The sequence below is a fragment of the Sinocyclocheilus anshuiensis genome, unplaced genomic scaffold (genome assembly GCF_001515605.1).
Source record: "Sinocyclocheilus anshuiensis isolate Anshui unplaced genomic scaffold, SAMN03320099.WGS_v1.1 scaffold400, whole genome shotgun sequence".
Classification (NCBI taxonomy): Eukaryota; Metazoa; Chordata; class Actinopteri; order Cypriniformes; family Cyprinidae; genus Sinocyclocheilus; species Sinocyclocheilus anshuiensis.
Genome location: NW_015554084.1, coordinates 115,201 through 141,546, shown reverse-complemented (window position 1 = coordinate 141,546; position 26,346 = coordinate 115,201). Strand labels below are relative to the sequence as shown.

Genomic DNA, 26,346 nt, shown 5'->3' with positions numbered 1-26,346 from the left:
TAGGGAAGTAGAGTGATGGATGTTAATTTTACAAGGTGCTGTGCATTTCTCTCACACTTGCTGTGCCCATTTTCCTCATCCTTTTATCAGTCCATCCATTCTCTCCTCCGCTGTGGTTGGCATTACAGAGAAAGCGCCCCTCCATTGTGTGAACTGTACATCCTCAGTGAACAATGAAGGTAGACATCAACATGAATTACACTTGCTGCTGAGAATGCCATTTGTATAGCAATATGATTTACTTTCTCATTTCCTCATGTAGAGAAACACATTTTAGGCAGGCAGGCAATTTTGATTGATTGATTGATTGAAGATGTTTTCCCCCATGATTTAATTTTTTTGCTCATGTTCTCGCGCAACGTTTCAATTACAGTGATAAAGATACAATGAAATGTCTACACACACACACTCTCGCATACCTTTTATAGTGTGTATGTGTGTACACCTCTCGCAACATTACCGGCACTCACACTTACTTTGACTTCAACCATGTGTATTGACCTTAACAATACATAGAACATTATTTCAGCAGATTAGGAGTTGATTACCGATGTATCCAATTAATTTATCGATTGCAGTCTCCACTGTGAGCCTTCCCTCTTGCCTTCTCAGTCTCAAGAATCGAAGACTGTGTTTGCGTGTGTGCAAAATACCCTTGAATCTTTAGCCAAAGGTTAGGCATCAAGAGACCTGAATCCTTTTAAGATGAATATATATGATTTTGACAAAAATGGCTCAGCTTGGTCAACAGATAGTAGAATTATGATGGAATATTTTCTTTTTTTGTAAACGGTTTCTCCAGACCAGGCCTATGTTTGATGTGTCCTAAGCTTAAGCCCCTCCCCTTTTCAGTGAATTTAGACAGATGTAGACACGCCCACTTCTATAACTCCATTCTTTCACCTTCCAGCCTCTCCACACAGCTCCCAACCATGCTGCTGACCAGCTCTGACTCTCCTGACCAATCACTGCAGAGGAGGGGCGAGGTTTGGGTTGGGGTGAGTGGTCAAGCAATTTAGGTTCAGTGCTAAAGAGCGTAGCTGCAAGTTTAAAAGAGACATCAAGTGTGAGGCTACCAGACTCAGTGGGGGGTTTGGGGCAAAGGTGATAAGTCTTGAACAGAGATTACCACGTTTTGGACTACTCTGTACGGTGACCAAAGGCCTGAATTGAGTAGGAATGAGAAACTACAAACAGAAGGGGAGGAGAGGGAGTTGATTTTTTTTCTTTTCTTTTGATTTCTGTTTTTGTTTTACTTGTACAGGGGGTAAATCGCTGTATTAAAATATGTAAGGTCTTATTTACATTCTCCTGGTTTGGTTACAGAAACTAATAAAATAATATGCTGTAAAAATGAGCTGTGGTTGGGATGTCAGTTTTTTTGGTTTTGAGGTAATGAGTTCATTCAAATACCTCTGTGCATGTATGCAAAACGGAAGAAAAGGAGACTTTTTAAATCTTTATTTTCATATAAGTTAATACACTTCCATAGCCACAAGATTCCAATCTTAACATCTCAAGCAGCACCCAAGTCTTCCCAAGCAAATTCAAAAGAGAGAAGGGAAAATGTTCAACATATACAGAGTTACGATAGCATGATTAGGTAAGGATTAGAGCATGTACACAACAAGCAAAGTTTTTATGGTTTTTAATGTTGCATACCTCTGTACAATCTATCAATCAAGAGGCAGGCCTATTGTAATGCCATTATATTTTCCCCCTTCCTTGAATTTTTCAGTGCCGTAAACACAAAAAAGACGAGACATTACTTAAAAGGTAGAAAAATAATTTCTCTATTAACATGTTAAGTGGACAAAATCACTGAGGACGTAAATGTGGCCTCAATTTATTAAAAACCTGATATACTCTATCCATTTTGGAATTTGTTAGTCAAAGGAATATCTTTTATAGCATTTAAAGATGCAAAAATAGAAATTGTTTTAATGTGAAGATGTGCAATGTTGTCACTGGTATGTTTACTGTCTGTCTTGAAAATAACAGTCTATGTAGAAGTCTTTGTGCTTAAATGAATATGATCAGGAAAATGTTATATTTGCTGTATTCATTATATATACCTACTGCTGGTGCTAGGAATAATGTTATCACCATAATTATAGTTGATTCTTGTCCAGTTGTCTATCATTGTCTTGAATTCCAGTAAATCCAAAAATAGCTGTCCCTCCAGATGGTAAAATATTAAAACATTACAAAATGCATCTATAAGCTGGGTGATATGGACATTTACGCTGATGTCTTCACTTTACTCCTGCTTGCCTAGTCTCACATTATAAGATACCATGTAAAAGCTATCCCAAGCATATAGCTTTCTCTGCGCTGGGTTGTAGTCTACCATGCTGTTGTAGCGATAGCGGTTTTTGAACGGCACTGAGATTATTTTACCCTGGCTGGTTGCGGTGTCATACATGTAATTTATGGTGGTGTTTGGTGAGGTGTAACTAGCAACCGTGTACAGCTTGCCACAGATCATAAAAGCATTAGCCACGGATGTCTTGCGGATTTTAGTCTCCCAGGTTCCCTTCACCTCCAGGTTGTGAGGGTCCAGCTGGGAGATGACAATAGCACCCTTGGCTTTGTTGGTGCTGTATATGGCCCATAGACCATTCTCATCTAATGCCAGGTCAATGTCTGTGTACCCTCCCCAGGAGTAGGGGAATTGGCCATGGAAGCCGGCATGGAGAAGATCACGGCGGGCAGCAATACTCTCAGAGAGTAGATCGTATCTTAGAAGGGTGCGGCTGAGCCTACGTTGGTAGTACAAGGAGCCTCTGTACATGGTGGCGCCTGTGCTCTCCATAGATTCTGGCAAGAGGAGGACTTTAGTGGGGAAACCACGTGACAGCTGGTCCATGTTTTCATAGCCGAAGAGTTGACGCACTTCAGACCCTACGGCATCTATGCGCCACACCATCTCTGGACCATAAGGTTCTTTAGCTTCTGGGTCTTGCATCCAGACACCGTATTTACCAGCAATGCTGTCAGCCTTGCGGTGCACCTCAGGCTCTTGTACCCACACCAGATCACCACAGCCTGAAAAATCAAGAGATTGGACAATTGTTGGAAAACCAAATGATTTTAAAATGAGATTGCACATGGAGCCAGTGACAGGTTGCAAGGAGATCCCATCAAACCAAAATCTGCTAAAGGTGAAAGAGAGGACCCCTTGTCCTACCATTCCTTTGAGTGTAAAAGATTAGAAGCATAACTTCCACTTTCCTAAAATACCCTGTAAGAGAGAGGTACTGGGGGAAGGGATGGTTGGCAGAATTCAAAGGACTTCCTGGGAACAACCTGAACCTTGATATCTTTAGAAACATGGTCCTATCAAGTGATTCGCATTACCATTTTGGCGCCTTACTAAACATGCGCAGCTCCTTTTATAAACTAGATTATTTTAGACGCAAATGAATTGGTAAAAATAGCAGTATTTGTGTTAGTGCTGTCAGCAGGAATGAATACTATGTGCACAGTGTCATTTTTTCAGGCAGCTGAGATGTAGGGGCATGATGTATTTATACATCAATATGCTTTGACAGTGTCGGAGGACATTTACTAGATCGTGTCACTTTTGAGTGAAAGGCTAGGGTTAGGGTGTGACTCACCTGAGATGTCCGCTGGACCTTCCAGATTTGGGGCAGAAACCTCAGTGACTACAGCCGTCAGCTCCTGGTATCCAGGATTCTCGTGATGCCATGCTGGATCTAGGAGAGCAAGAGGACAGAAATTCACATACCCCAATTGAGACGTGCTTGTGAAGGTGTTGAGGTCTACATTTGTCAAGCTTTCACTGTAAGAATGGCAACTAGTGACCATGACATCACAATCAGAATATCAAAGAACTCTTGTTTGGAAGACCATTTCCATTGTGCAGTACGGAAGGGGGTTCATCTATTATGGTGGTGCAGTTTGTTCTCTGCTAGTGTAACTTTACCCTTGTTACTCCATACCTCTTAAACTGCTTTTGTCTCCTTGTGTGTTCCCAGGCCTTGATACTAGGTGGGAGAGTGCAGGTCCTAAAAGGCAAAGACACATGATGCTGTTATGGTCTAGGGATGTTTACGGTACCTTAATTGCAGTCTAGAGAAACCAGATAATGTGAAGATAGACTGGTTAAAAGGAGATAATCAACCACCGGTACCACTGGTATCCCAGAGTGCCATAACAAAAGTCTAAACAAGTTGAGTAGGGCTTGGTATTGATCCTGAGTTGCCTAAGAGAGGTATGTTGCATGGTTTTGTGGGACTGGCAGCTCTACTGACAGTCAGGAATCTAACAGAAGGAAATAAACAGCCCTGAGTAGATTCCCAGCTGTCCCTGAGCCTGACAGACTCCAGACCTCCCATTACACATCCGAAACTCAGACGTGCACTCCAACAGGGTGCAAATACACACTCCCTGGTTAACAATCTCAAACAAAAACCGAAAAATTTTAAAGCCAATGTGTGTCATTTTCTGATGTAAAAATATCAAACAGTGGAAGACGGTTGAGAAGGGGTAACTTGTTTGAAATTATGTACATTTGATTGGTCCCAATAAAAATGCAAAACGGACCTGAACAACTCACACTTACATTATCCCCACTCCCTTCGTTTTATTGCCAAGGACTAAATTACCTCTGTTAGGCCCTATGACAAACTATGGTGCCACATTATCATTAAAGTCTGATCATGTGCTAACATGTTTACAGGGTTTTATAATGGCCCAGACTACACTTTGAGACATGAACATCTGGAAGCTGACTTTGATTGATTGCTGTGACGAGGGTTAAAAAGGGCTGCTGCCAATGATAGCCTGCTCAGACCTGCAGTGGCAGGGTCTGTAGGTACTGTCCTTTATCCCTGTAATCAACACATGCTCATGAACACAGGCCTATGCGTCACTACAAGACAACAAAAGCATGTAATTCCCAAGGTTTTTTTTTTCAGGTGTTTGCTTATCTGTATAACATGCCTAATGGATCCCGGAGAGATCAAGCAGAACTTCAAGAACCCTCTGGACCAGCTGGTAGTGTGTTGCAGGCTAATTTATTTGCAAGAGCCGTCCCGTCTAACATCTTGAAGACTTTGACATCTTGACATTTTTTTTTTGTAATGTTTAAATGCTTTTGGGTTTTGCAACTCTAGGCTGTGAAGCAGATGCCAACGCTTATTATAATTCTAAATGAGAATTCCTTTCATTTAAAATATCCAAGGGAAGATTTCCAAAACAGTTCAATCTCCAGAGGCAAGACATCAGGATTACACATTTATAAGTTCGTACTTAATGAGGTGACACTGACAACATCCACATGGCCGAATGGCACAAGGTTCCTAATCTTTTTTCATTGCAAGGACTGTTTGTGTTCAGCTTCACTACTCTGTCATTTTTCCTCATTAAAATGTTTTACACTTAAATAAATAGTACTTTTGAAAAATTATACATTTTAAACAATGTACATTCACATAAGATAAAGATTGTAGTCATCAGTACCCTAATACTAAATTAAAATTGTGCATTGTGCAAAAAGTGCATTTCTACAACAGCAACAGTACCTGGAAATCTTTGCTTTTGTGTGACACTACATTCACACTGCTAAGTGTTAGTCCAAAACAACAGGGCAACATAAACATGTATTATGGGCACCTTTGAACCTTGCTATTAGCCCATGTAAATAAAGCTTTTATACCCACTGCTAAATTACTGTTTATTCCGCCCCTTTCTGAGAGTGTACGTTTACATGCTAGGATATTTATGGTGCTAAAGGGACTGTAAACCTGCAAGAAAAACACTGAATCCAAGAGGGTGAGGATGTGCAAGACAGATGGCCTGTTTTCTTTTTAATCTCAAAGAGCCAGAATCGGTCTTCCTTTTGCAAAGAGGGTCTCCACAGTCCACTGCTTCTCTCCTCTGTCTTATTAAACTCCATCTTTATTTTTCATGTTTACATGATGTATGGTGCAGATGTGAGGAGCTGTGGTGCTGATCACAGGTGTCAGTGTGAGAAGTAGAACAGATGTCAAATATGGCAGGACATGGAAAAGAGAAGCTGGTGGGGAGAAATAACCTTGATAAAAGAAAATTCATTTGGGAAATTGAGGTGGATCACAGAACTGTGGCATCATACTCTACATCATGCTAGCAACTTGGCTGCTTGCCTAAATATTATTTTTGTTAACAGAATATGTCAGTAAAGCTTAACCGTTTTTAAGGTACCAACACTTGCACTAACAACTCCAGTTGGGATCAGTTACCCCTGACCTCCACCCCTCCTCATGCAGCATCCGTCAGCGGTCTGCTGGGAGCTGTCAGTAAGACTTTACTGCTGAGTATTAGCACAGTACTTATGTTTTACTGCTTCAGTAGCTTGCCCCAACACCCTCATGTCTCTTGCTTCTGTTGCCCTGCTCTTGCTATGACAGGGGGTTGTCACCTAGTTCATCTTTGATCTAACTATTCTGTTCCCTCCTGCTTTAAAATGAACACAATGACCTGCTCACCCAAAATATGATTCATACTTCCAGGCAGATATAACTATGGAAATGCACACATAAACCGTATGAGTCTTTTCCATGGTGCCAGTGACTGGCATGCCAATTTGCTCACTCCCTCCACCTTCTCAGACACCACACCTATTTACTTGTCACGGCTCAGTTGTTCTAAACATTTTAGTAACCCAGATTACAAGTTAGTTTACGAAAATATGTTCACAAACAACATCATGCAGATAAAGGTTTCCATCATTACCAGTATTGGACTGTATAGTAACAAAACAAAATAGGTATTGGCAATCTTTCACACTTTATTATGAATGTACACAATGTCAGAATTTTTACCTTTATGGGTACAGCGGCTTTTCACTGGGACAGTACCCTCAAAGGGACACCTTTGTACCTTATTTTCCCCTAAAGAATACATTTTAGCATCTTAGAGTACTAAGGTAATTATATGCACACTTATGGTACCACTGTGAAACAAGGTACAAAGTTGTCCCTTTGAGGGTACTGCCCCAGTGACAAGTCGTTGTACAATTTCTGCAAATTTTGTCTAGGAATGCACAACACAAATATATAAGGTAGGGAACATTTGGCTAACCATAGCCAAAAGACAATTTGGTGCTTGGTTGTCAGTACTCACCTGATCCTGGTCTGAAGCTGTTGTCATTTTGGGGCACTCTTGGAGGAGGTTGTTGCATGCAGGTTCTGCTCCTCAACCTCTCAGCCTCCTGGCGGAGCTCTTCCAACCTCTGCTGCAGGTCCTGAACCTGTCTGTCCAGTCTTTGCTTCTCTCTCTGGAGCTGGGCGTTCTCCCCCATCACCTGGTTGTATGCATCCTGGAGGCCTGACTGAGATCCGGAGCCCTGTGAGGCCTCTGACATGGCTTCCCCTCCTACGAGGCGGGCGACCAGTGCCTCTAACAGCCCCAGGCGAGATTTCAGGGCCTCCATCTCGGGACTTGAACCTGCTGATGGACAACTGGCCTCTGTAGGGCTGTCCACCATGAAGGTGTATTGGCAACGTCCACTGCCGGCATTCGCCCGGCGAAAACTAGCGCTGCCCTGAGCATGGGTGCCCATCAGCAGGCAGGAAGCCCACAGCATAGCTAAAAACCACATGTTAAGCTGGACCACAGATACCTGGAAACTTCTTTCTGTCTTTATCTGATGTTCTTCCTCCAGGAAGGTGGTTTTCGCAGAGGTGAATCTACTCTTTCTGTGGATCACTTGTCTGCCCTGTCCTCTTTAGCTCCGGCACTAATCTATTCCTTCCTAATCTATTTTACCTCACAAGCGTAACCAGAGCCGCTCACTTCTCTGGCATCCACTAATGACCTCTCACCTGAGTCTATTCAATCTTCCGTTCCCACTGACTTTCTCTCAGTTGAGGGACTGATTGGAGCGCCTTGTTTTGATTGGTGGTTGATGTCTCGCTTTGATGTCTGTGATCCCACAGTTTGTGTCTTCAGGTCTGGAGGCAGTTTCTCTGAGTCCAGGCACATTGAGCTGGGACATATTTATACAGTCAGGGAGGAAAAGGAGGGAGGGAAGGAGCGAGAGAGACTGAAAGAGGGACGGAAGAAAAGGAGGGATGCTATGTGCTTGATGGATTGCCCCAACAAAAAGATCTTTCCAGATTTCTGTATTTGCCACCTCCTCTTGGAGGGCATATCAGAGCATGTGTGGGATGGATTGTGTACTGTTTGTTTAGCTTTGTGTCTAGGAATGCAAGGGCGACCACAGGTGAACACAGGGGTTTTTGTCCCAGTGTTATTTAATTTTCCCACTGGGTATTGTAGTGATTACTTAAGTAATGTACCTAACAAACGAGCTAAGTGTGTGTGACAGTTTCAGAAGGTGACTACTGGGGGAGTGCATACCTTTCTGCTGCTTTCTAATTTGGGTGTCGCAGTGTATGTGGACCTATCGGTTTGCTACTGGTGATTCACAGCCAGGGATCTCGCTATGGGGAACCCAAGACAGGCTGCTAAGAGGGGGAGTAAGTTTGGATATAGTTACCCCTACCGGACAGGCTATGGGGGAGGTCTGCAGTGTTGGTTTACATGTGGCGTTTAGCTAAAGGGGTCAGAACGTGACGCAAACAGTAGCAGAGGTCAATGCTTGTTTGAAATGTTACATGCTTGATGATGGCATTTGTAACAGATCAATGTTCAGTCTTCAGAATCAACATACTCCCTTGCCCATTTCTCGTTCTGTCACCAACCTTCACAATCCCTTGATATTTAGTTTTCTTTTTCTCATCTACTTATGACATGCAACTGCAATTTTCACCCCTCTCCTCTCCTCTCCACAGTTCATCACCTCATTTTCTCTCAGTAAGTCTGTCACTTGTTTTTGTTAGATTGCTCCGTAAACATTGGCTCAAAACACCTTCACACTCATTTATCTGTAATATGGCACAGATGGTTCAGGACTGAAATCGGTCTTCATGGTGGCCATTTGTTTTGTTTTGTTTGTGTTTGCATGAGATGTCTGAATTTCTTGCCCAGCTAAGTCTTCTGTGAAATTTAGTAATACAAATACCTTACTGGTACACACTCTTCCTTGCTTCTGAGACTATGTCCAAACGTACACAGGTATTTTTTCCTTCTTCCGTTTTTAAAAATATCTCCGTCCACATGAAAACACAAAAGCATGCTATGAAGCGCTGTCAAGAGCATGCCAAACCAACAGGTGGCGATATAATCTCAACCGTAAAGCCATGTTGGCCAATCAGAAGCCTGAAAAAGTTTCCAGTAGGCGGAGATAACACCACGTGCTCTGACGTCACAAGCCAAAATCTCCGGTTTCGCTGTCTAACACTGCAACTAGAGTTTTTGAAAATCTTCACCCTGGCAGGAGTTTTCAAAAATGTTCGGTTTCAGTGACCTGGTGCTGCGTTTGCGTGTGGACGAACGGCCAAACCGCATAGAAAAAGCTGCGGTTTTGAAAATACCCGCGTTCGTGTGGACAGGGCCTGACAGTGCTCATAAACATTCTTTCTTAAAGGGATAGTTCACCCAAAAATGAAAATGATGTCTTTAATTACTCACCCTCATGTACCTGTAAGACCTTCATTCATCTTTGGAGCACGAATTAAGATATTTTTGATGAAATACGAGAGCTTTCTGACCCTCCAGACAGCAACGCAACTGACACGCTCATGGCCCAGAAAGGTAGTAAGGACATTATTAAAATAGTCCATGTGACATCAATGGTTCAACCTTAATTTTAGTTACAAGAATCATTTTTTTGTGCAAATATCTTATTTTATAATCTGTCAAGCTTGTTTTTGTGAGATGTTTTGCTTGAAAAGTGCATGAGGTCCTAAAATCAATGCCACTTGGATTTTGTTATATAATGTTATGACATTAGTCTTAAGTGGGAATGCAAGTTTTAACATCTTATTTTTGTTTTCAACACCTTTGCTTGCAACCTTCTGGCCATTCTTCAGGACCACCATCAGAGCTCTCAGCTTTATTTCATCTATTACCACATCAGATTTATGGGAGATTGCAGAAAACAGACATTTACCAGAAACACTGTGTATTTACAAGACCATGCTCACAAATCATGTCCAACTAAATCCTTCATGTCAAACGCACAATCTATGGCAGTAACTGGAGATGCTGACTTTGAAGGATGGTGCGGAATCAAAGCTTACATTCCTTCAGTCAATGCAATTCTTTAACATTCTCTCCACCTATCCAGTCAATATCTGCAATCCCACTTATGTCTTTTACAAACTCCATACAAACATCGGATTCTGGATTTATGATAGCTGTCTCAAAACAGCACAAAACATATCTTCTGGGCCTTTTGTTTCTGAGTATTGAAGAGATTTCCAGCAAGTTCAGAACTGTAGATCTGCAACAAGTCTTCAATAGCATTTATTGACTGTGCAACTATACATACATCTCTCCATTCACATGCACGTTCCAGTCTCGCAAAAGTCTGAGACAACATGCAAAAAGGACTAAAATGTCTGTTTGTGTTTGTAAAGGATCAAAGCCTGGTTTGAGTAGGATGCACACACACAATTAAGACATCTTGCATGAGGAGTGAACGGAAGAACCTTAGTTATGTAACTAATCGCTGACATGAAGAGCATCTCTCATTAAAGACTGATTGGGGAATTTGCTGACACAAAACAGAACAACGTGACACTCCAACAACATGCAAGTTAAATATTTCCATCCATACATGCATAAAACATTATGATATCATGCTTGGATCAGAATTACAAATTTTACCCAGACTTCAGCAAGTTAGTCAGAAACCACCAACACCCTATAATCACATAGCTGATAGTGATGGTGATTTTTGCACCTGCAAAAAAAATCTAGTTATTACTTGCACTGAACTTTTCTTTTCTGATACATTACGACTTCACTGGAAGTGATGAGCCACACAGGGATGGGGGAGTATGGGAAAGCCTTGGATACTGCATGCTCACTGATATTTCATCTCCTACTACAGTACTTTTTGCCTGTTTCTGTCCAATGGTCAGTACAGATAGAGTGAAGCTGTTTGCTATGAACACATGGAAACCAGAGTGCATGACTGAGATGAGAAGAACAGACAAAGTTTAGAAAAATGCAGGAAAAGAGGGATAAAAGACTGAAAGAAAAGTAATTCAGTGTGAGGAATGCAATGATACTTAAAGGGGAATGAAAACAGACCTAAGGAGTAAAACTCAGAGCTGGTGTTTGAATGAGAACTTTTAAGGGCTGACCAGGGAGTTGATTTTCAACTTTAAAGACGGAAATACAATACATTGTGCGTGCTATAAAAAGTATTTAATAATAAACCATAAATGTGAAACAAAAACTGTTAGTGAAGACAAGCCATTTGCCTTGGTAAGTATAGTTCAGGTCAACAGTTACGCTGTTATTATTTGGAGGTAGTATATAAAATGGGAATCAAGATATGTTCCATATACCCACTGACGCATCAGCTAACCCTGTTGAAAAAACCAGCATATGCTGGTTAGGTATGTTTTGAAGCTGGGATGCTGGTTTGAGCTGGTCCTTTGCTGGTTTAAGCTGGTCCTTTGCTGGTTTATGCTGGTCATGTGCTGGTCCTAAACTGGTCCGACCAGCTTAAGACCAGCATAAACCAGCAAAGGACCAGCATAAACCAGCAAAGGACCAGCTTAAACCAGCAAAGGACCAGCTCAAACCAGCATCCCAGCTTCAAAACATACCGAACCAGCATATGCTGGTTTTTCCAACAGGGAAGTCATGAAAACAAGAGTTAAGGGCCATTCTGTGGAGCCCGTAAGTATTTCAATGCTTGTGTTCACTCACAAAATTTTTGTATCCTCTCCCGAAAGGATTGGGTTCTCCTGAGAAACTTTGCATTCGCTCGCAATACTTCTGCGTTCTTCGGAGAAACTTTGCGTTCGCTTGCAAAAATATGTGATCCTCTGAAATTTTGCATTCGCTCGCAAAACTTCCACGTTCAGAGTTTCTTGGGGAAACTATGGAAGCCCGTTTCTGCCAATTAATTAAAAAAAAAAAGGTAATTGCGACTTTTTTCTCATAATTGCGAGTTTACATTTAGTAATTCTGACCTTTTTTCTCAGAATTGCGTGATACAAACTCGCAATTCTGTCTTCTCACTATTCTGATATAAACTCACAATTGTGAGTTAAGTCAGAATTGCAAGATATAAATTTGTTTTTTTTTCTCAGAATTTGACTTTTTATTAGAATTGCATGATACAAACTCACAATTCTGACTTCTCAGAATTGTGAGATGTAAACTCGCAATTGCGAGTTGTCAGAATTGCAAGATATAAACTAATTTTCTCAGAATTTAACTTTTTTTCTCAGAATTGCGTGATATAAACTCAATTCTGAGGGGGAAAAAGTCCGAATAGCTAGATAAAAAGTAGTAATTTCAGTGGCGGAAACAGGCTTCCATTGCAGACAGCACGAAAGCATGGAAATATAATTTTCCCTCCAATCTCAATTTTTTTTCTACTACTATGTCCACTTAGGGGCTCCATACAATTCACACACACAACATGTTTTTTCATTTAAAAAGTCAAGGCACAGTAACTTGTGTGTAACTTTTTGTAACTTGAGCACTGCCTTTTTAGAACGGTAAACGCTTCAAAAGAAGTGAGTGCACAACAGTTAAAACACGTCTGTTTTAATGCATTCTGTGTGAACAAGACCAAAGAAAATGTTCTGATAGGCAGTTTTTGTCATTGTCGAGTCTTGCTTGATAAATGGCTTCTCACTGTAATCCTGTCAAATCATGCCTGAATTGAAGACACCTCAATTCCAATGCAATGAATCAGATCAGATAAGATGCCCTTTAAAATCACTTTATTTAAATGCAAGATTATTTCACAGTCTCCCAATGGAAAGCCAGTGCTGACTTGTTTAGGGAATAGATATTTACAAATAAATAACCAAAAAACCAGTCAGTAAAATAATACGGATTAAACCAAGTGTACAGGTGTGTTCAGGTCACCTTCAGCAAGTCAACCAAATCATCATCACACACAACTATTACATTACTGACCAATACAAGCTGTTAAAATTACACCAGTGAAGATAACTACAATTTTTACATAAACCATTTTACAAGCATGATAAACTGTTCATGATAAACTTCATATCAGAATAACCTACTCAACAGAATTAACCAGTCAATTAAAACTTTGTAGCCAAATATGCAAAAAACATTACAGCAGGTAATAGCAGCAAATATTAAGTAACATTATGCCCAATGTTTTCTCCATGTTAAAACTTACAGGAGTCGTACAAACATATGATGACATCACAGGCATGGTGCAGCATAACGTCATCAGGTTTCCTGTTTGGCCCCACCCACCTGAGAAGACAGTATTTCATAGACCTACCTATGTTGGAAATGGATCCAGTTTAATTGTTAAACATGGGTATCATGGTATAAGCAGAAAGGCTCTAACGTCTAATTAACTATATAGAGGACATCGAAATACCACCAGAATGCAGGGCTAAAATTTTGAATCCATGGTTCAATGCGTATAGTAAATCTTGAATTTACTGAATGCATATACAACAAAATAACCATTGTGTTTGTGCGCATACAAGAGATTGGTCTGCACCAGTGTTGTGCCTTCATTTTGAGAGCTTGATACGTTGTGTTGTCGTACACGCACAAATTTAACTCTGCCCCTGTTTGTTATGTTTCCAGACCCTGCCAAAACAGGCAAATACAGTGGGCAGCCCAACCCTGTGCAGCGCCCCCTCTGGTACGGAGGAATGACGGCAGAAAGATGAGGGAAAGGAGGGAGGAAGAGTACATCATGCCTCTAACCTCCCAGCCAGACACTAGCGATACCGCAGGATCACAGGAACTGCAAAAAAAAAAAAAAGAGCAAAAAGATGCAAAATCAGGATATGGTTAAATTGTTGTAAGCATGAAGAAGTGTGTCTGGAGTGGACTTACTGATTATGATGAGAAGAAGGATGACAACTACCAACGCTATAATCATTTTCATCTGGGGATAGAAGAGAAAACCAAAGGCAAAAATTATATAGTGTACAATGTGACTAAAGGCACACCTTCAGGAAAATATATATATTTAATGTGGAAAATGTTATAGTTTCTGAAGCCAAAGAGTGATTTTACACAACAACAACCTTAACAACTAAGGCCATCGGGATAGAGGCTCACCTTCATGTCTCTCCACCACATCCTTCTGTGGAGCTGCTTGGCTCTACTGCTGAACGCCGATGCATTGTCCGAAAGGCTTTCTGAAAGTCATTTGACAAAAGAGGATCAGTACTAAGGTTGACTTCCATGCATGTTTATTATTATATAACTATAAACACTCCTAAACAACTGAGATTGTTTTATATGGATTATATTTGTCTCCAGGAGATGCTTGCTGACTTTCATAATGCTGTTTTGGGATGTTAAGATCTCTGCAAACATGTGGGACCAACTAAAACACGTCCAGCCACATTAGTGCAAGAACAAGAATCAATAAAGTTGAGCTCATACCAGCTGCCATTCAACAATACCGCAGAGGATGAATGTGTGTACAGCCAGAAAGACACAAAGAACACAGGTGCAGATGATTTCTTTGCATTTAGCCTTAAAAATTCAAGAAATAAGTCTTATGGATCAGTCCTTAGGTTCAACTTTAGCACAAAGAGAGTATTGCAGTCAACATATGGAACGCATTCCCTTTAATGAGTGACAATGTCTTCCAGATGCTGCGCTATAAAGCTACTTGTTCTCTATTTGCAAACAATGCATTGCAATTTCTGCAAGGAAGCCAAATTGCAGTAATTATAATAAACAAAGAAAATGGGTTTGAGCTCAGAACAGCCCTGTTTTGATTTTATACAGACATGTAAAGATACAACTGTAACAACATAATGTAACATTTCTATATCAACTATGTTGTAAATGTTCAGCAGCAAACAGGGTTTTCTTTTTTTTCAATTCGATGCCAGTCCAGTTTTTATTAATACTATTATAGGATTGATTCATATTTTAAAATTGGTCTTTTTTTTCTAATATTTTTATTTATTTTAGTTTACACTTCAACTTATTTATGTTATATATTTTTATATTTATACATTTCAGTTAGTTGCCAAGACTAACGTTTTTCATCATCTTTCATCTAACTTTTTCATCTGATGCTTATATTTAACTTTGACAGCATTATTTAAATTAATGACAACGATTTTTATTAGTTGACACTTCATTCCACTGAATTTAATGCACTTGGGAACACTGACATGCTAAAATCACACCATAATTTAATATTATGTAATATTATGTGTGTATTAAGTTATTTGAGCACCCAAGCAAGCTTAAAACAGTCACACTGGCTTAACCAATGGAAACCAAAATAACTCTGAAGTGTGGAAATAACACACGTCACCTCTTTTATTTTCCTCTTTAAAATCAAATCAATGCAAAACTGCTCATACTTCACAACTCTGAACACAGTGGCTCCTGTTACATTAGCCTCACAATCATCATGCACGCCTCAGAAAGTGCTTTCATATACAGCTAAATACAAAAACAGGAGCAGAAATGTGGCTTTATCACAGGAACGCTGTGCTTGAAACTGCTTTAGTTCATTTCACTCCACTACTTAATGTTATGAGACTGGTAACTAATCTCAGATCAGCTTGAAAACAAAACCATCTGCAAACATCTTGTGCACACAGGTGGTTTATTTTTCACATCTGGGCCTAAAATGAGAAAGATACCACACCATCTTGTGGGACACGGGACATTTTACCCACTATCCTGCCCATAGGTCCCAAGGCAGTTCACAAATCCCGGGACCCGACTCACTAGAGGTTCAGGTATAATGAAATATGAAACTAACAGAAGGGTTTATTCATATGGCATTGGAATTCAAAACACTTTCCCAGTTCTCTGGGTCAAGTTTGGTCAAGGGTAGTGAGCTACTGAATATGATTGATTTGGAATAATAGTTTGTTTACACATGGCTTCCCAATCTATTCATGCGCTAATATAAGCGTTGGTCCTGAAATAAATCACATATGCTTTAAAATAATCAGAGGACGATTTGCAATGCACAACTGAATTAAACTAAACTGCAATATTTGGGGAGCTAATATTTAAAACCCTTCATATTTCCACCCAGATCAAGAAAAAACTTGAACAGGTTTTTAACTTCAGAAGATCTGCTGTTCAAAATCTGTAAATTTTCATGAATCATTTCTGTCTTGATTCCTATGAATCCAACCAAATCAAAAAGTGCTTAATGATTCATAGTGATCTGTCCATGTCTATCTTACCAGATTTATCCTGCAGCTCATCCAACCGTTCCCCGCGTTCGATCACTTTGGAGATGTTCTCCTGCATGACGTCAATGACCTCATCAACCTGAGACTGCACCCTGAAGGGCCATCGAGACAGAGAAGACAACATGAGAGGAACAATCTGGTGTTGCCATTGATTCAGCAGAACATTTTTACAGCTTAGGAGCACATGTTTGAGTCTGTGATTCTAATATTTCTAAGAGAACCGCTCGGGATTAACCAAGATATCATTATGACTACGATCTGTTGACCCTGCAATGTTGAGGGGAGGTGAGAACGTTTCGCTAGACGTGGTCTAGACACATCCAAATAGTTTGAACTATTTGATCTCATAGTCGTGACATGCAAAGGACGCACTAAATAGCTAGTGAGGTATTTAGCTGCTCTCATACACCTGGCACAAGGGGTTGGCATGGCTTTGAGACGCAGGTTACCCTGTGAATGAACTGAGCACAGGATGTTTTAACTCTCGACTCTGTGCCTGGATACCAGCCTAGGACAACACACCATGATCTGCGCCAAACGACCAATCGTGCAGAACCTCGCACATCTCTTGCACCTGGGAGGGTGCCTGCCATGTGTGGTTCACCTTCAACTTTAAAACCCCACAGATACGAATGAGGTAACCTCAAGAATAAAAGACTTCCATGGACAGGCAAAAAAGAAAAGATTATGGAAATTTCACTTTCCAAGGGTTCCCTATTAAATTCCATTGTTTTATGTGTTACTTCGCCGTGCAGCGCATGGTTACGTAAACCTGGTGTCGTGTGGCTGCTTGCACTGGGCGAAGCTCTCCTGGGTTTCCCTTGGGAGAATTACTGCAGTATATTAGTATGTACCAAATTTCATAACAAAGAACAAAGAAAGGCTCACAGTCTGGCTACTACAGCTACGTCAGTACAGAGATTTTTTAATATTGGGAGTAGCTGTTTACTTTTGCCTGCAAATATTATGTTGTGTCATAGAAACCCAGATGGTTATAGTGCTTCCCTTCTTTTCGGACGGGAGGTATGTTTGTGGGTGGGTGGGTGTTTTCACAGATGTCATTATAAGGAGTTACATAAACTCTGCAAGAGACAATGGCGTGGGCAGTGCCCGCGCAGTCAATAACTGTGATTTCCACAACACACTGCCAATGGAAATGATCTGTCTCCACATTTCTGAACTGAGCCCATCCTAGTATTTGGAAATCCCTAATTGTTCAATTCTGAAAATAACCCCTAACCCTAAGATAACGATACCTCAAAACTGTGCAGCTTGTTGAAAGATATTGCTTTACAAAGGAATCAGACAGCTTTCACCTGGCTGATGATAAAATGGTCTACAGATGCACACTGAAGGAAGGACCCGGGCTGTATCAGAAGAGCAGAAATTCATGGACGCTTGGTAGTGGGCCCCTGTTTTTGTTGTAGTCAAGACCAACTTGTTCACAGTTGAGTTCAAGACCATATTTTCATGGCCTTGATCACAGTCCTCAAGGCCAAATCCAAGACCATATTTTCTTGGTCTCAGTCCTTTAGTTCATGCCCAAGACCATATTTTCATAGTCTTGCTCGACTCGGACTCGACCCTCTACTGGTGACGGCCTTGACATGGACTCGACCCTCTACTGGTGACGGTCTTGACATGGACTCAACCTTCTTCTGGTCACAGTTTTGACTCGAACTTGACCCTCTACTGGTCTCGGACTTGACATGGATGTCTTGACCTGGACTTGACCATCTTCTGGTCTCAGTCTTGACTTGGACTCGACCCTCTACTGGTCTCGGTCTTGACATGGACTCAACCTTCTTCTGGTCTCAGTTTTGACTCGAACTTGACCCTCTACTAGTCTTGGCCTTGACATGGACTGGACCCTCTTCTGGTCTCAGTCTTGACTTGGAGTCAAGTATTGACTCAACCAAATACTTGTCTCACTCTTGACATAAGGAGCTTTCGCACCGTGTAGTTTTAGGAACTTAGTTCTAGGAACTAGCCAGCATGGTGGTTCCTAGAGAACCAATTTCTCCCTTGGGCCATTTTCCAGGTTGCATTTACACCGGCAGCAGGAACTCTGAAGAGGCCGTCAGCGGCATCTTTATTCATGGCATTTACAAACATGAACAACCGGTGAATGGAGAATGACGTGATCAGAGTTGTTTTTGTTGTGTGTCTTGGGTTTTGTGATAATGGAGAATTTACGCACGATGTATGCGATTGAAAGAGAATGAAAATCTTGACTAAATCTCCTATGACAACTTACATATCATTGATGCTGAGAAAAGAACAAAACGCTGCAGACAACAGGTAAATGCCATTATCGCTGTTTTCCATGTTCTTGGAGTAAATATTTTTACACAGCTTTTTAATTTTAGTAGGCGTTTGACCAATCAGTGTACATGTATGTCACTGGTAGTTCCTATAGAACGGTTTAAGACACTATTCTGAAGTAAGAGCTCATTTAATTCCTCGAAATGGAGTTCCTAGAACTACAACCGTTCCTAGTTCCCAGATCCTTCTTAAAAAGCAGGAACTACTGCCAATGGTTCTAGGCACTATGAAAAGGTTCCTCTGGTGTGAAAGCGCCTATGGACTCAACCCTCTACTGGTCTCAGTCTTGACCTGGACTCAACCCTCGTTTGGTCTCGCTCTTGACTCAGACTCGACCCTCTACTCGTCTTGGTCTTGACTCGGACTCAACCATCTCTGGTCTTTGCCTTGACTCAAGCTCAAATCTCAACTGCAACACTGACAACAGCTTTATGGATATATGTAGATTGTGAATTCTTTTGTAAAAAAAGAGTAAAGAGAAAACTACTGCTAAACATTATTTACTGTTAATGTAAATATTTCTAGTAAATATAAAATACATAACTAAAAATATTTGATGCTAAAAATGAAGATGTTGGCAAAGCAAGTAAAAAATTGGGACAGCTGAAAAAAATTGTCCTACAAACTTTCTAATTTTGTCATTTTGGCCTCCAAATCTTGGTCCTGTTGGGCCTCTCCTGCAAAAAAAAAATAAAAATAATTATATATATATTTTTTTTAAATGTTAGTTACCAAACAAACTGTCATAAACATCTTTGCTGGGAAAATTGCGTGCAAACAAAAATTGCTGCTTAAAGACCTGTTTATTTGTCAATGCATGGATGATTATGCAAACTACAGACTCACAGGAAAAAGTCCTCCTCTTCATCAGAGTTTTCCTCTAGAAGGTTCCTCTGCAAGTTAAGAAGATGAGAGTGTCAGGGTGGTCAGAGCTGGTGCAAGCTGGGTTTAATCTAAAATTCCATCTGAACTGAGACCAGGTGTTTGACATAAGAGTGACCAGACTGAGACTCATAAAGATCTTATTGTGAAGTATACAGTCGTCTGCCAGACGTGAAGGACAACAGAACCCTTTGAAGGGCACAATGTGGGCACAGCATGCGACGCAGTATTCCCGGAACGGAATTCACCTGGAGATAAACCCGTTCAGAACACAAACACCTACAAGGAGACATTGCTGATGCACAAGAGATATGAACTCCATTTGGTCAGCATTTGTGCCATCTGATCTTTTGAGCAATGAATCACAGATCAGGAGGCATCTAGTTGACCTTCCATTAGTTTCGTTGTAACGTCCATGATTGATCACATTTAACACATACCTCACTAGATAATTTCAACATCTCGATGACTAATGTTGTATAACTCTCCATAACTGCATCCAGACCTGTGACACTCCTCTAAAATTCCATCTGGACAATTCCATGCTAATGTCAACCTTACCACAGAAAAATGAAATGTTTAGCAAAAGAATAAAGAATGCTCAAATAAATTGAGCATTTTAATGTATTAAAAAGATATAAATTTAAGGAAATCATTGTTTTTAACAACTCCAACAATCAATGAGTCTTGTGATGTTTGTGGATGATGTTACATCAGTTCATAAGTTACTTGGTTGAATGGCAATGAGAATCACGAATCATTACTGATGTCAACTGTGACCATCTTAAAGCTAAAATGCATTTATAGCCAATGTTTTAGAAGGGAATGTGCTTTAAAAAGTAAAGAAGTTAATTTTTTTACATCTAAAATATACTGTCCAACAGATTCAGTTCAACTACTGATTTATTACAAAGAGTCAGATTTATTTCAAAACTGATTAAAAAAAGACTGATTTGTGACAGAATATATAGACATCTTTTTTTCTATGCATACAATATGTTTAAAAAAACAACAAAGTGAATTATGATGAACATTTAGGCTACCATTTTATTTTGCTGCCCAATATCTAGGGGTAATTCATGAGATTTACCAATGTCTCAGAGTGCAAATTCTGGTGGTTTTAAAGCATTTTAGTATTGATTCTTATCATCATATATAAGCTGCTGTTTTAGGAACTGACATTTTTGGGTCTGGACTCTATCTTCTGGGTTTTAGGAAAATTCATATAAATGATTCAGTATAAAGGAAATGAGTTCCTGACTTTAGATTTCATGTTGTGACTGCAAGTAACCCTGCAACTCCTCATTTCCAATTGGCCCTTTACTAAGGGGATATTTAAACACAATTACCAGGTCCTTCCTTGGGTCCCGGTCAACAGTGTTACATAACCGGCACGTGGAAAGCCACATTCATCTTCACTCTATTACACATTCTTGTTTTCTCACTGTTGCTGAGTTCAAGCTTCAATGCGAGGCAAATTAGAAGAGACTTTTCTTTGGATGTGCTAAAGTCTGAACCATCCAATGGATTCTCCCAAACATACATCAGTCGGGAGTTGTACCCAAGTGAAATACACAAAGTTATCATATCCTGGCATTGACTTACAGGCTTTTGACTGTAAGGTCTGGCAGGGTTTTTAAATAGTTTTTAAACGACTCCCTAATACTGGCAGAAGATGGAGACGCTGAATGTTAATTATGAAATCGGTACTGACAGGTTCTTGGGAAGGGCTCTGCTAGTTTATTACCCCCTGCCTGAGCTAATGCCTAATACTTTCAAATAATATTTTCTGTTCTTTTCCCTTCAGTGCCTGATTTTGTTAATCAAATATACAGAGTTCTGGCATGAAACTCTAGATGGCGCAGTCCGATAGGTCTAACTCAATCTGACCTAATGACATCATTATCACATGGCACAGCTGATTGGTTCTCTCCTGTATCGGTAGCCAATGAGCTCGCTGCTCAACATTCAAATATATGACTAGTGCTTGCCGTGGCAGTTGCAGCTTGCTTCAGAAACCCTCCACCTTCCACAGCTCCACATGTATAGCTCTGCTACGAGGTGATTCATGTATGCTATATGGGGGTTATTTCAAGTATGTTTTATTTGCAGCAGCAATATTTCTTACATGCTCACAGCAGCATGTTGTGGATGTATTGGCAGTAGCAAGTCTTTGTACTTGCTCTGCTGCAGCAGCATAGCAGATCTATTCCACCACGATCAAATACATTAACATTGACATGTACATTACCATGCCAATCCCTCCGAGAGTTGTCATGACAGAAATAGACTTATTGTTAGTGGTACTTGTTATGGCAATTTGACTTACACTACCATTCAGAAGTTTTTAAAAGAAGTCTCAAATGCTCACCAACTGCATTTATTTGATTAAAAAAATAGTAATATTGTGAAATATTATTACAATTAAATGAACTGTTTTCTGTTTCAATGTAATCTAAAATGTAATTTATTCCTGGGATGCAAAGCTGAATTTTCAGCATCATTACTCCAGTCTTCAGTGTCACATGATCCTTCAGAAAGTTGTAATGCTTAATATTTTTTAAACTTAAAACCTTAATACATTTTTACAGGATTCTTTGATGAATAGGAAATTTAAATGAACAGTATTTATTTTGAAATAGAAATGTTTGAAATGAACATTATAAATGCATTTACTTTCACTTTCGATCAACTGAATGCATCCTTGGTAAGTAGAAGTATCAATTTCTTAAAAAAAAAAAAAAAAAAAAAGATTTTACCCAATGGACAGTAAAACAGCCAAAAAAATCCATTATCTTAAAATGAAGGAGAGACCCCACCATCCTCAAAACCCTAGCATTGCAGAAGTGACTTATGAATGGGCCAAAAACACTTTTTTTTTCATTTAAAGGATCTAGTTTACATATTATGTCTGTTTATTTCTGCAAAATCATGTTCTATTTTATTTTAGTTTTTTCTGTATATTTTTCTCTCCATCTGTTTAATTTCTTTTCCACCTCAGTTTATCCACTGCTATTATGACATGTGGTAACTGCTTGTCGTTGTTAAAAACAAACTCTGAAGGGTTGTACAACACAGAGTTGAAATGTGGAGTGTGATTGTGTGTAATAGCATGAACACTGCTGATTTAGATGGGCTGTTATATAAAGGAGACTTGTTTGTGGTCTGCAGACACTGAGGAACATGAGGAGAGAGCTGTTTACTCTTCCAGTAAACAACATAAACAGATCATGGAGCACAATGGGGTTGTAAAAGTGCAGAAATATGCAAGTCTGGCTCTAGTCAGCTAAGAGCATCTTTAGACCTCTCATCGCCATGTTGTCATTACCTCCAGGTAATCTATATGGTAAGAACTGACTCACTGTTGCCTCTTACCCGCTCACTGCGAATGGAACCAGTGACCTCTTCATCATTCAGATGCCGTTTAAATTTAGGGGGCATGCTGGGATCGAGCTGCTCCTCCCTCTCTGGCTCCCTCTGTAGGCAAACACAGGAAACACAGCAGTGATTGACTAGGTTTATAAATCTTGAGTCACTCCACTGACTCTTTCTTCACACATGATAAAATAATTTCATCCCAAATAATATTTTAGCCCATGTAATATAGTTCATTAGCTTAAAAGTAGGATGGGTTTGGTTGACTTTTGCTAAGCACCATAGCAATCTGGGAATTACTACAGAATTCAACTGTCACAGATGTGCATTTAGCAGCTAAGAGATCCAATCAGATTTTAGAGCTGGAACTATCTGTTCTTTATGTGTTAATTTAGACCAGACTGTGACTTAAGAGAAAGCTCAATTATAATGGCCATATATCTGAGCACCGGTCTGTTGGTCAGTTCATTAGACTGAACTCTGGGCCATAAAAGCTGCACTACTTTTAAGTAAATCCAGTCGTAATTCAGACTTGGGGAGAGACCACCCCGCAATATTTAACTTGTTTGGTCATGGGGATCAATCTAGCCACACCGATTGAAATGTGCTGCTGGCAAACATCAAACAGAGCAGTTTAAGACAAGCTCCAGCAATTGATGTGAAAGTCATAACTTTCCTCAGTGTGTATTTGCTTTAAATTCACACAGCAGTTCATGTACTGTTAAACCATTTGGTCGTTCTTTTACAAACTGTTGCCTTTAGCTTTGAAGTCACAGCAGGTTTTCATCTTGAAACTACCAGACATATAAGCTTAAACCTTACCAATGAAATTACAATGACAGGTCCTCATACAGACCTTCTGATTGACACTCTCACATTGACCATAAAAGGCATTTTGAAATTGTAACTTGCCAAATTCTATAGTTAGCCTATGTAATTTAAACAAAACCATAATAATAACAGCAATATTCACTTAAATACTTATGTGCTGCGAAAAAGACTGCACAGGGACTTCTAGGAAAACTATAGAGCGGTGCATTGATGACAGATTTTTGTAGGCCAACTCGAAATTAAGCATCACCCTGTTTCCCTTGACAAAAAGTCGTTGGCCATTTTCCCCTGGCTTTTGATTCACTGCAAAAAATACGCTCTGTAACCAACAAATGTTTATAATTCTTATATGTTTTGTTAATCAAGACCTTCTCATCTTCACAAATGAACACAATGTTTATGAATTTCTAAGCCTAAATACAATCGGTAGAAGTAAAAACTAACATTAGGGTATAAACATTAGGATGTATGTTGTAGAATAAAAAGTGAAAATATCTTGATCTTTTGTACAACAGACCTTATATAAGGTGTTTCACCAAAAACCATTAAAAAAAAAAAAAAAAAACTTGACTTTGGGACAGTGGAACTGGAACTCATTTCCGGGTTTTAGGACTAATTCAAACTAAGACATTCTAGAGTGCATATGACTAATGCACATTACAATGTGACATAATACACTGATGCAGTGTTGTAACACTACTCTGATTAGGAAATACTAGCTTGTTACCAGAAAAGCTACACGATTTTACTGTCACACTACTGAAAATGTTATTAGGTTGTAGTTAAATGTTGCATTTTCACTAGTTTTAGTGAATTACTCCATAACACTGCTAATAATCCATAATCCTGTAAATAATAGATGATCTCCTGAACAGATGTGCCTCTATTTAAAAAAAAACAACATAAAACTCATTCATGAATTCTTGCTATTCTTAAGAAATATGATTTATTCTCTTTGTTAACAGGCAAAACAAAGCTGCTTCCTTCCTCTACCCGATGCACAACACACTCAATCCAATCTCCATGTCTAGTACCATTGAGTCCACTGTCCTCTCTCTGAGACTGCTCTCTGCTTCTCTTGCTGGAAGAGCTGTCGGAAAAAGGCTTCTCCTTTATCCAGGAGCACGGCAGAGCTTTTCCAGAAAGCAGGAGGGGGGGAAAGAGGGGCTGGGGACAGGGAACGAGAGGGAGGGAAGAGAAGGACACATGGGGTTTGAGAGAAAGAGCATGAAAAGGTAAACAAATAATGCCAAGACAGAGAGAGAATCTAACCATCATCCATTGAGACCACTCTGATATATTTACTTTTTTTTATTTAAGTTTAGTGCTGTCAAATGATTAATCGCGATTAATCGCATCCAAAATAAAAGTTTTTGTTTACATAATATATGTGTGTGTACCGTGTATATTTATTATGTATATATAAATGCACACGCATGCATGTAGGGGTTGTGCGATATATATCGTCTGCGATAATATCGTAATTGTTGTTTTAACGATGTGCGATTTGACATTATCGAGTATTTTGCAAAAATCATTCAAAACACCACTACAGAGTGCACGCGTACATTACGTGAAGTCTATAGTAGTCAACATTTGAAGTGGATCAAAAAAGTTTATCAAAGTTGTCCTAAGACAAGAACGCATTTTGGTTTTAGGACAACTTTGATGAAAGGTTTTGATCCACTTCAAATGTTGACTAGTGTAGACTAATGTGTGTGTGCATTTAGAGTGTGTTCTTTCACTGCATGATTCAGTTTATTAAAATGCATTTAGAATGATCACAAATTCAAGACATGGGGGCAGAAAATGTATATTTATACCATTTCATATAGTTAATTAATTTCACACGAAGAGTGCCGTTTTTCTCAAAAAATCACCATGATTACAAATGTGATATTGATTCAATAAGTTAATTAAGAGACTTACGTTTTAGACACCATATTGCCTGTTTTTGCTCAATTTCAGGAACAAAAATCATTCCAAACACAGCCACAGCGCTGTTTCGCGTCTCTGAGCAACATGACGGTGTTTCTTTCCTGAATGAATCAACCGTTTAAATTATTCGGTTCAATTGCAACCGCTTATTAACAGTGACTTGCTGCCACCTACTGGCGGTTTTAATTTCACATTTCGGCATTTTTTTCATATTTTAAATTATTTCAAATATCAGTATTCAACGTTATATGTTTAATATATCAAAACGTTATTTATGCATTTGTAATTGCAGGTTAAATGCATTCATGTCTTGCATTAAATAGTGTGTAAATACATCTAAATAAATCCCATTTCTGATGCAGCTTCTGATTTGATTTCATTTGCTTGGTAACAGCCCAAATGTCTTATTACTCTAATTCACTGATTAAATGTAAGAATTTGACTTAAAAGATAATGGACAATTTTAGAAAAAAAATGGCTTTATAACGGTAAAAATGCCCATAAAATGTAAAAATCAGTTTAAACTTATTGGAAAATATACATTTCTATCAGTATTAACTGACCACCACACAGAATATGAAGAATATTAAAAACATTAGGAGTGTCAGCTGTCTTCAGCAGTCCTTAAGGTACCAGCACAATAACACACTCAGCAAAATATCGTCTAATTATCGTTATCGATAAAATCCCATAAAATATCGAGATA

The 26,346-nt window shown here is 39.5% G+C and overlaps 2 protein-coding genes across 4 annotated transcripts in view; both read right to left on the bottom strand.

Annotated features, from left to right (window-relative positions):
- Nucleotides 1-1,222: 1,222 nt before the first annotated feature.
- myoc (myocilin) lies at nucleotides 1,223-7,988 on the bottom strand. The gene is made up of 4 exons (XM_016461280.1): nucleotides 7,132-7,988; nucleotides 3,966-4,031; nucleotides 3,621-3,719; nucleotides 1,223-3,048 (listed from the first exon to the last, which is right to left on the bottom strand). Exons 1-4 carry the CDS (start codon nucleotides 7,607-7,609, stop codon nucleotides 2,261-2,263), a joined length of 1,431 nt encoding a protein of 476 aa, XP_016316766.1. The 5' UTR covers nucleotides 7,610-7,988; the 3' UTR covers nucleotides 1,223-2,260.
- A 4,828-nt stretch (nucleotides 7,989-12,816) lies between these two features.
- The window catches only part of vamp4 (vesicle-associated membrane protein 4), a 15,558-nt gene continuing 2,028 nt past the window's right edge, over nucleotides 12,817-26,346 (bottom strand). For 2 of the 3 annotated variants that reach the window (XM_016461282.1, XM_016461283.1), the window contains exons 2-8: nucleotides 22,872-22,973; nucleotides 19,461-19,507; nucleotides 19,241-19,291; nucleotides 16,281-16,381; nucleotides 14,167-14,246; nucleotides 13,939-13,990; nucleotides 12,817-13,846 (exon numbers count right to left, since the gene is read on the bottom strand). In XM_016461282.1, the coding sequence (XP_016316768.1) occupies nucleotides 13,821-13,846; nucleotides 13,939-13,990; nucleotides 14,167-14,246; nucleotides 16,281-16,381; nucleotides 19,241-19,291; nucleotides 19,461-19,507; nucleotides 22,872-22,937 (423 nt within the window). In that variant the 5' untranslated portion in view covers nucleotides 22,938-22,973 and the 3' untranslated portion in view covers nucleotides 12,817-13,820. Of the gene's footprint in view, nucleotides 13,847-13,938; nucleotides 13,991-14,166; nucleotides 14,247-16,280; nucleotides 16,382-19,240; nucleotides 19,292-19,460; nucleotides 19,508-22,871; nucleotides 22,974-24,736; nucleotides 24,870-26,346 lie in introns of all 3 variants that reach the window. The other variant, XM_016461281.1, reaches the window with a different exon arrangement.

What these genes read in the sequence shown, in the direction of transcription:
- myoc (XM_016461280.1), bottom strand. Translation starts at nt 7,609, where the DNA reads ATGTGGTTTTTAGCTATGCTGTGGGCTTCCTGCCTGCTGATGGGCACC. An exon ending in CAGCTTCAGACCAGGATCAG is followed by an intron (nt 4,032 to 7,131) that starts GTGAGTACTGAC and finishes TTTGCCTTTTAG; the next exon opens with GACCTGCACTCTCCCACCTA. An exon ending in AGACAAAAGCAGTTTAAGAG is followed by an intron (nt 3,720 to 3,965) that starts GTATGGAGTAAC and finishes TTGCTCTCCTAG; the next exon opens with ATCCAGCATGGCATCACGAG.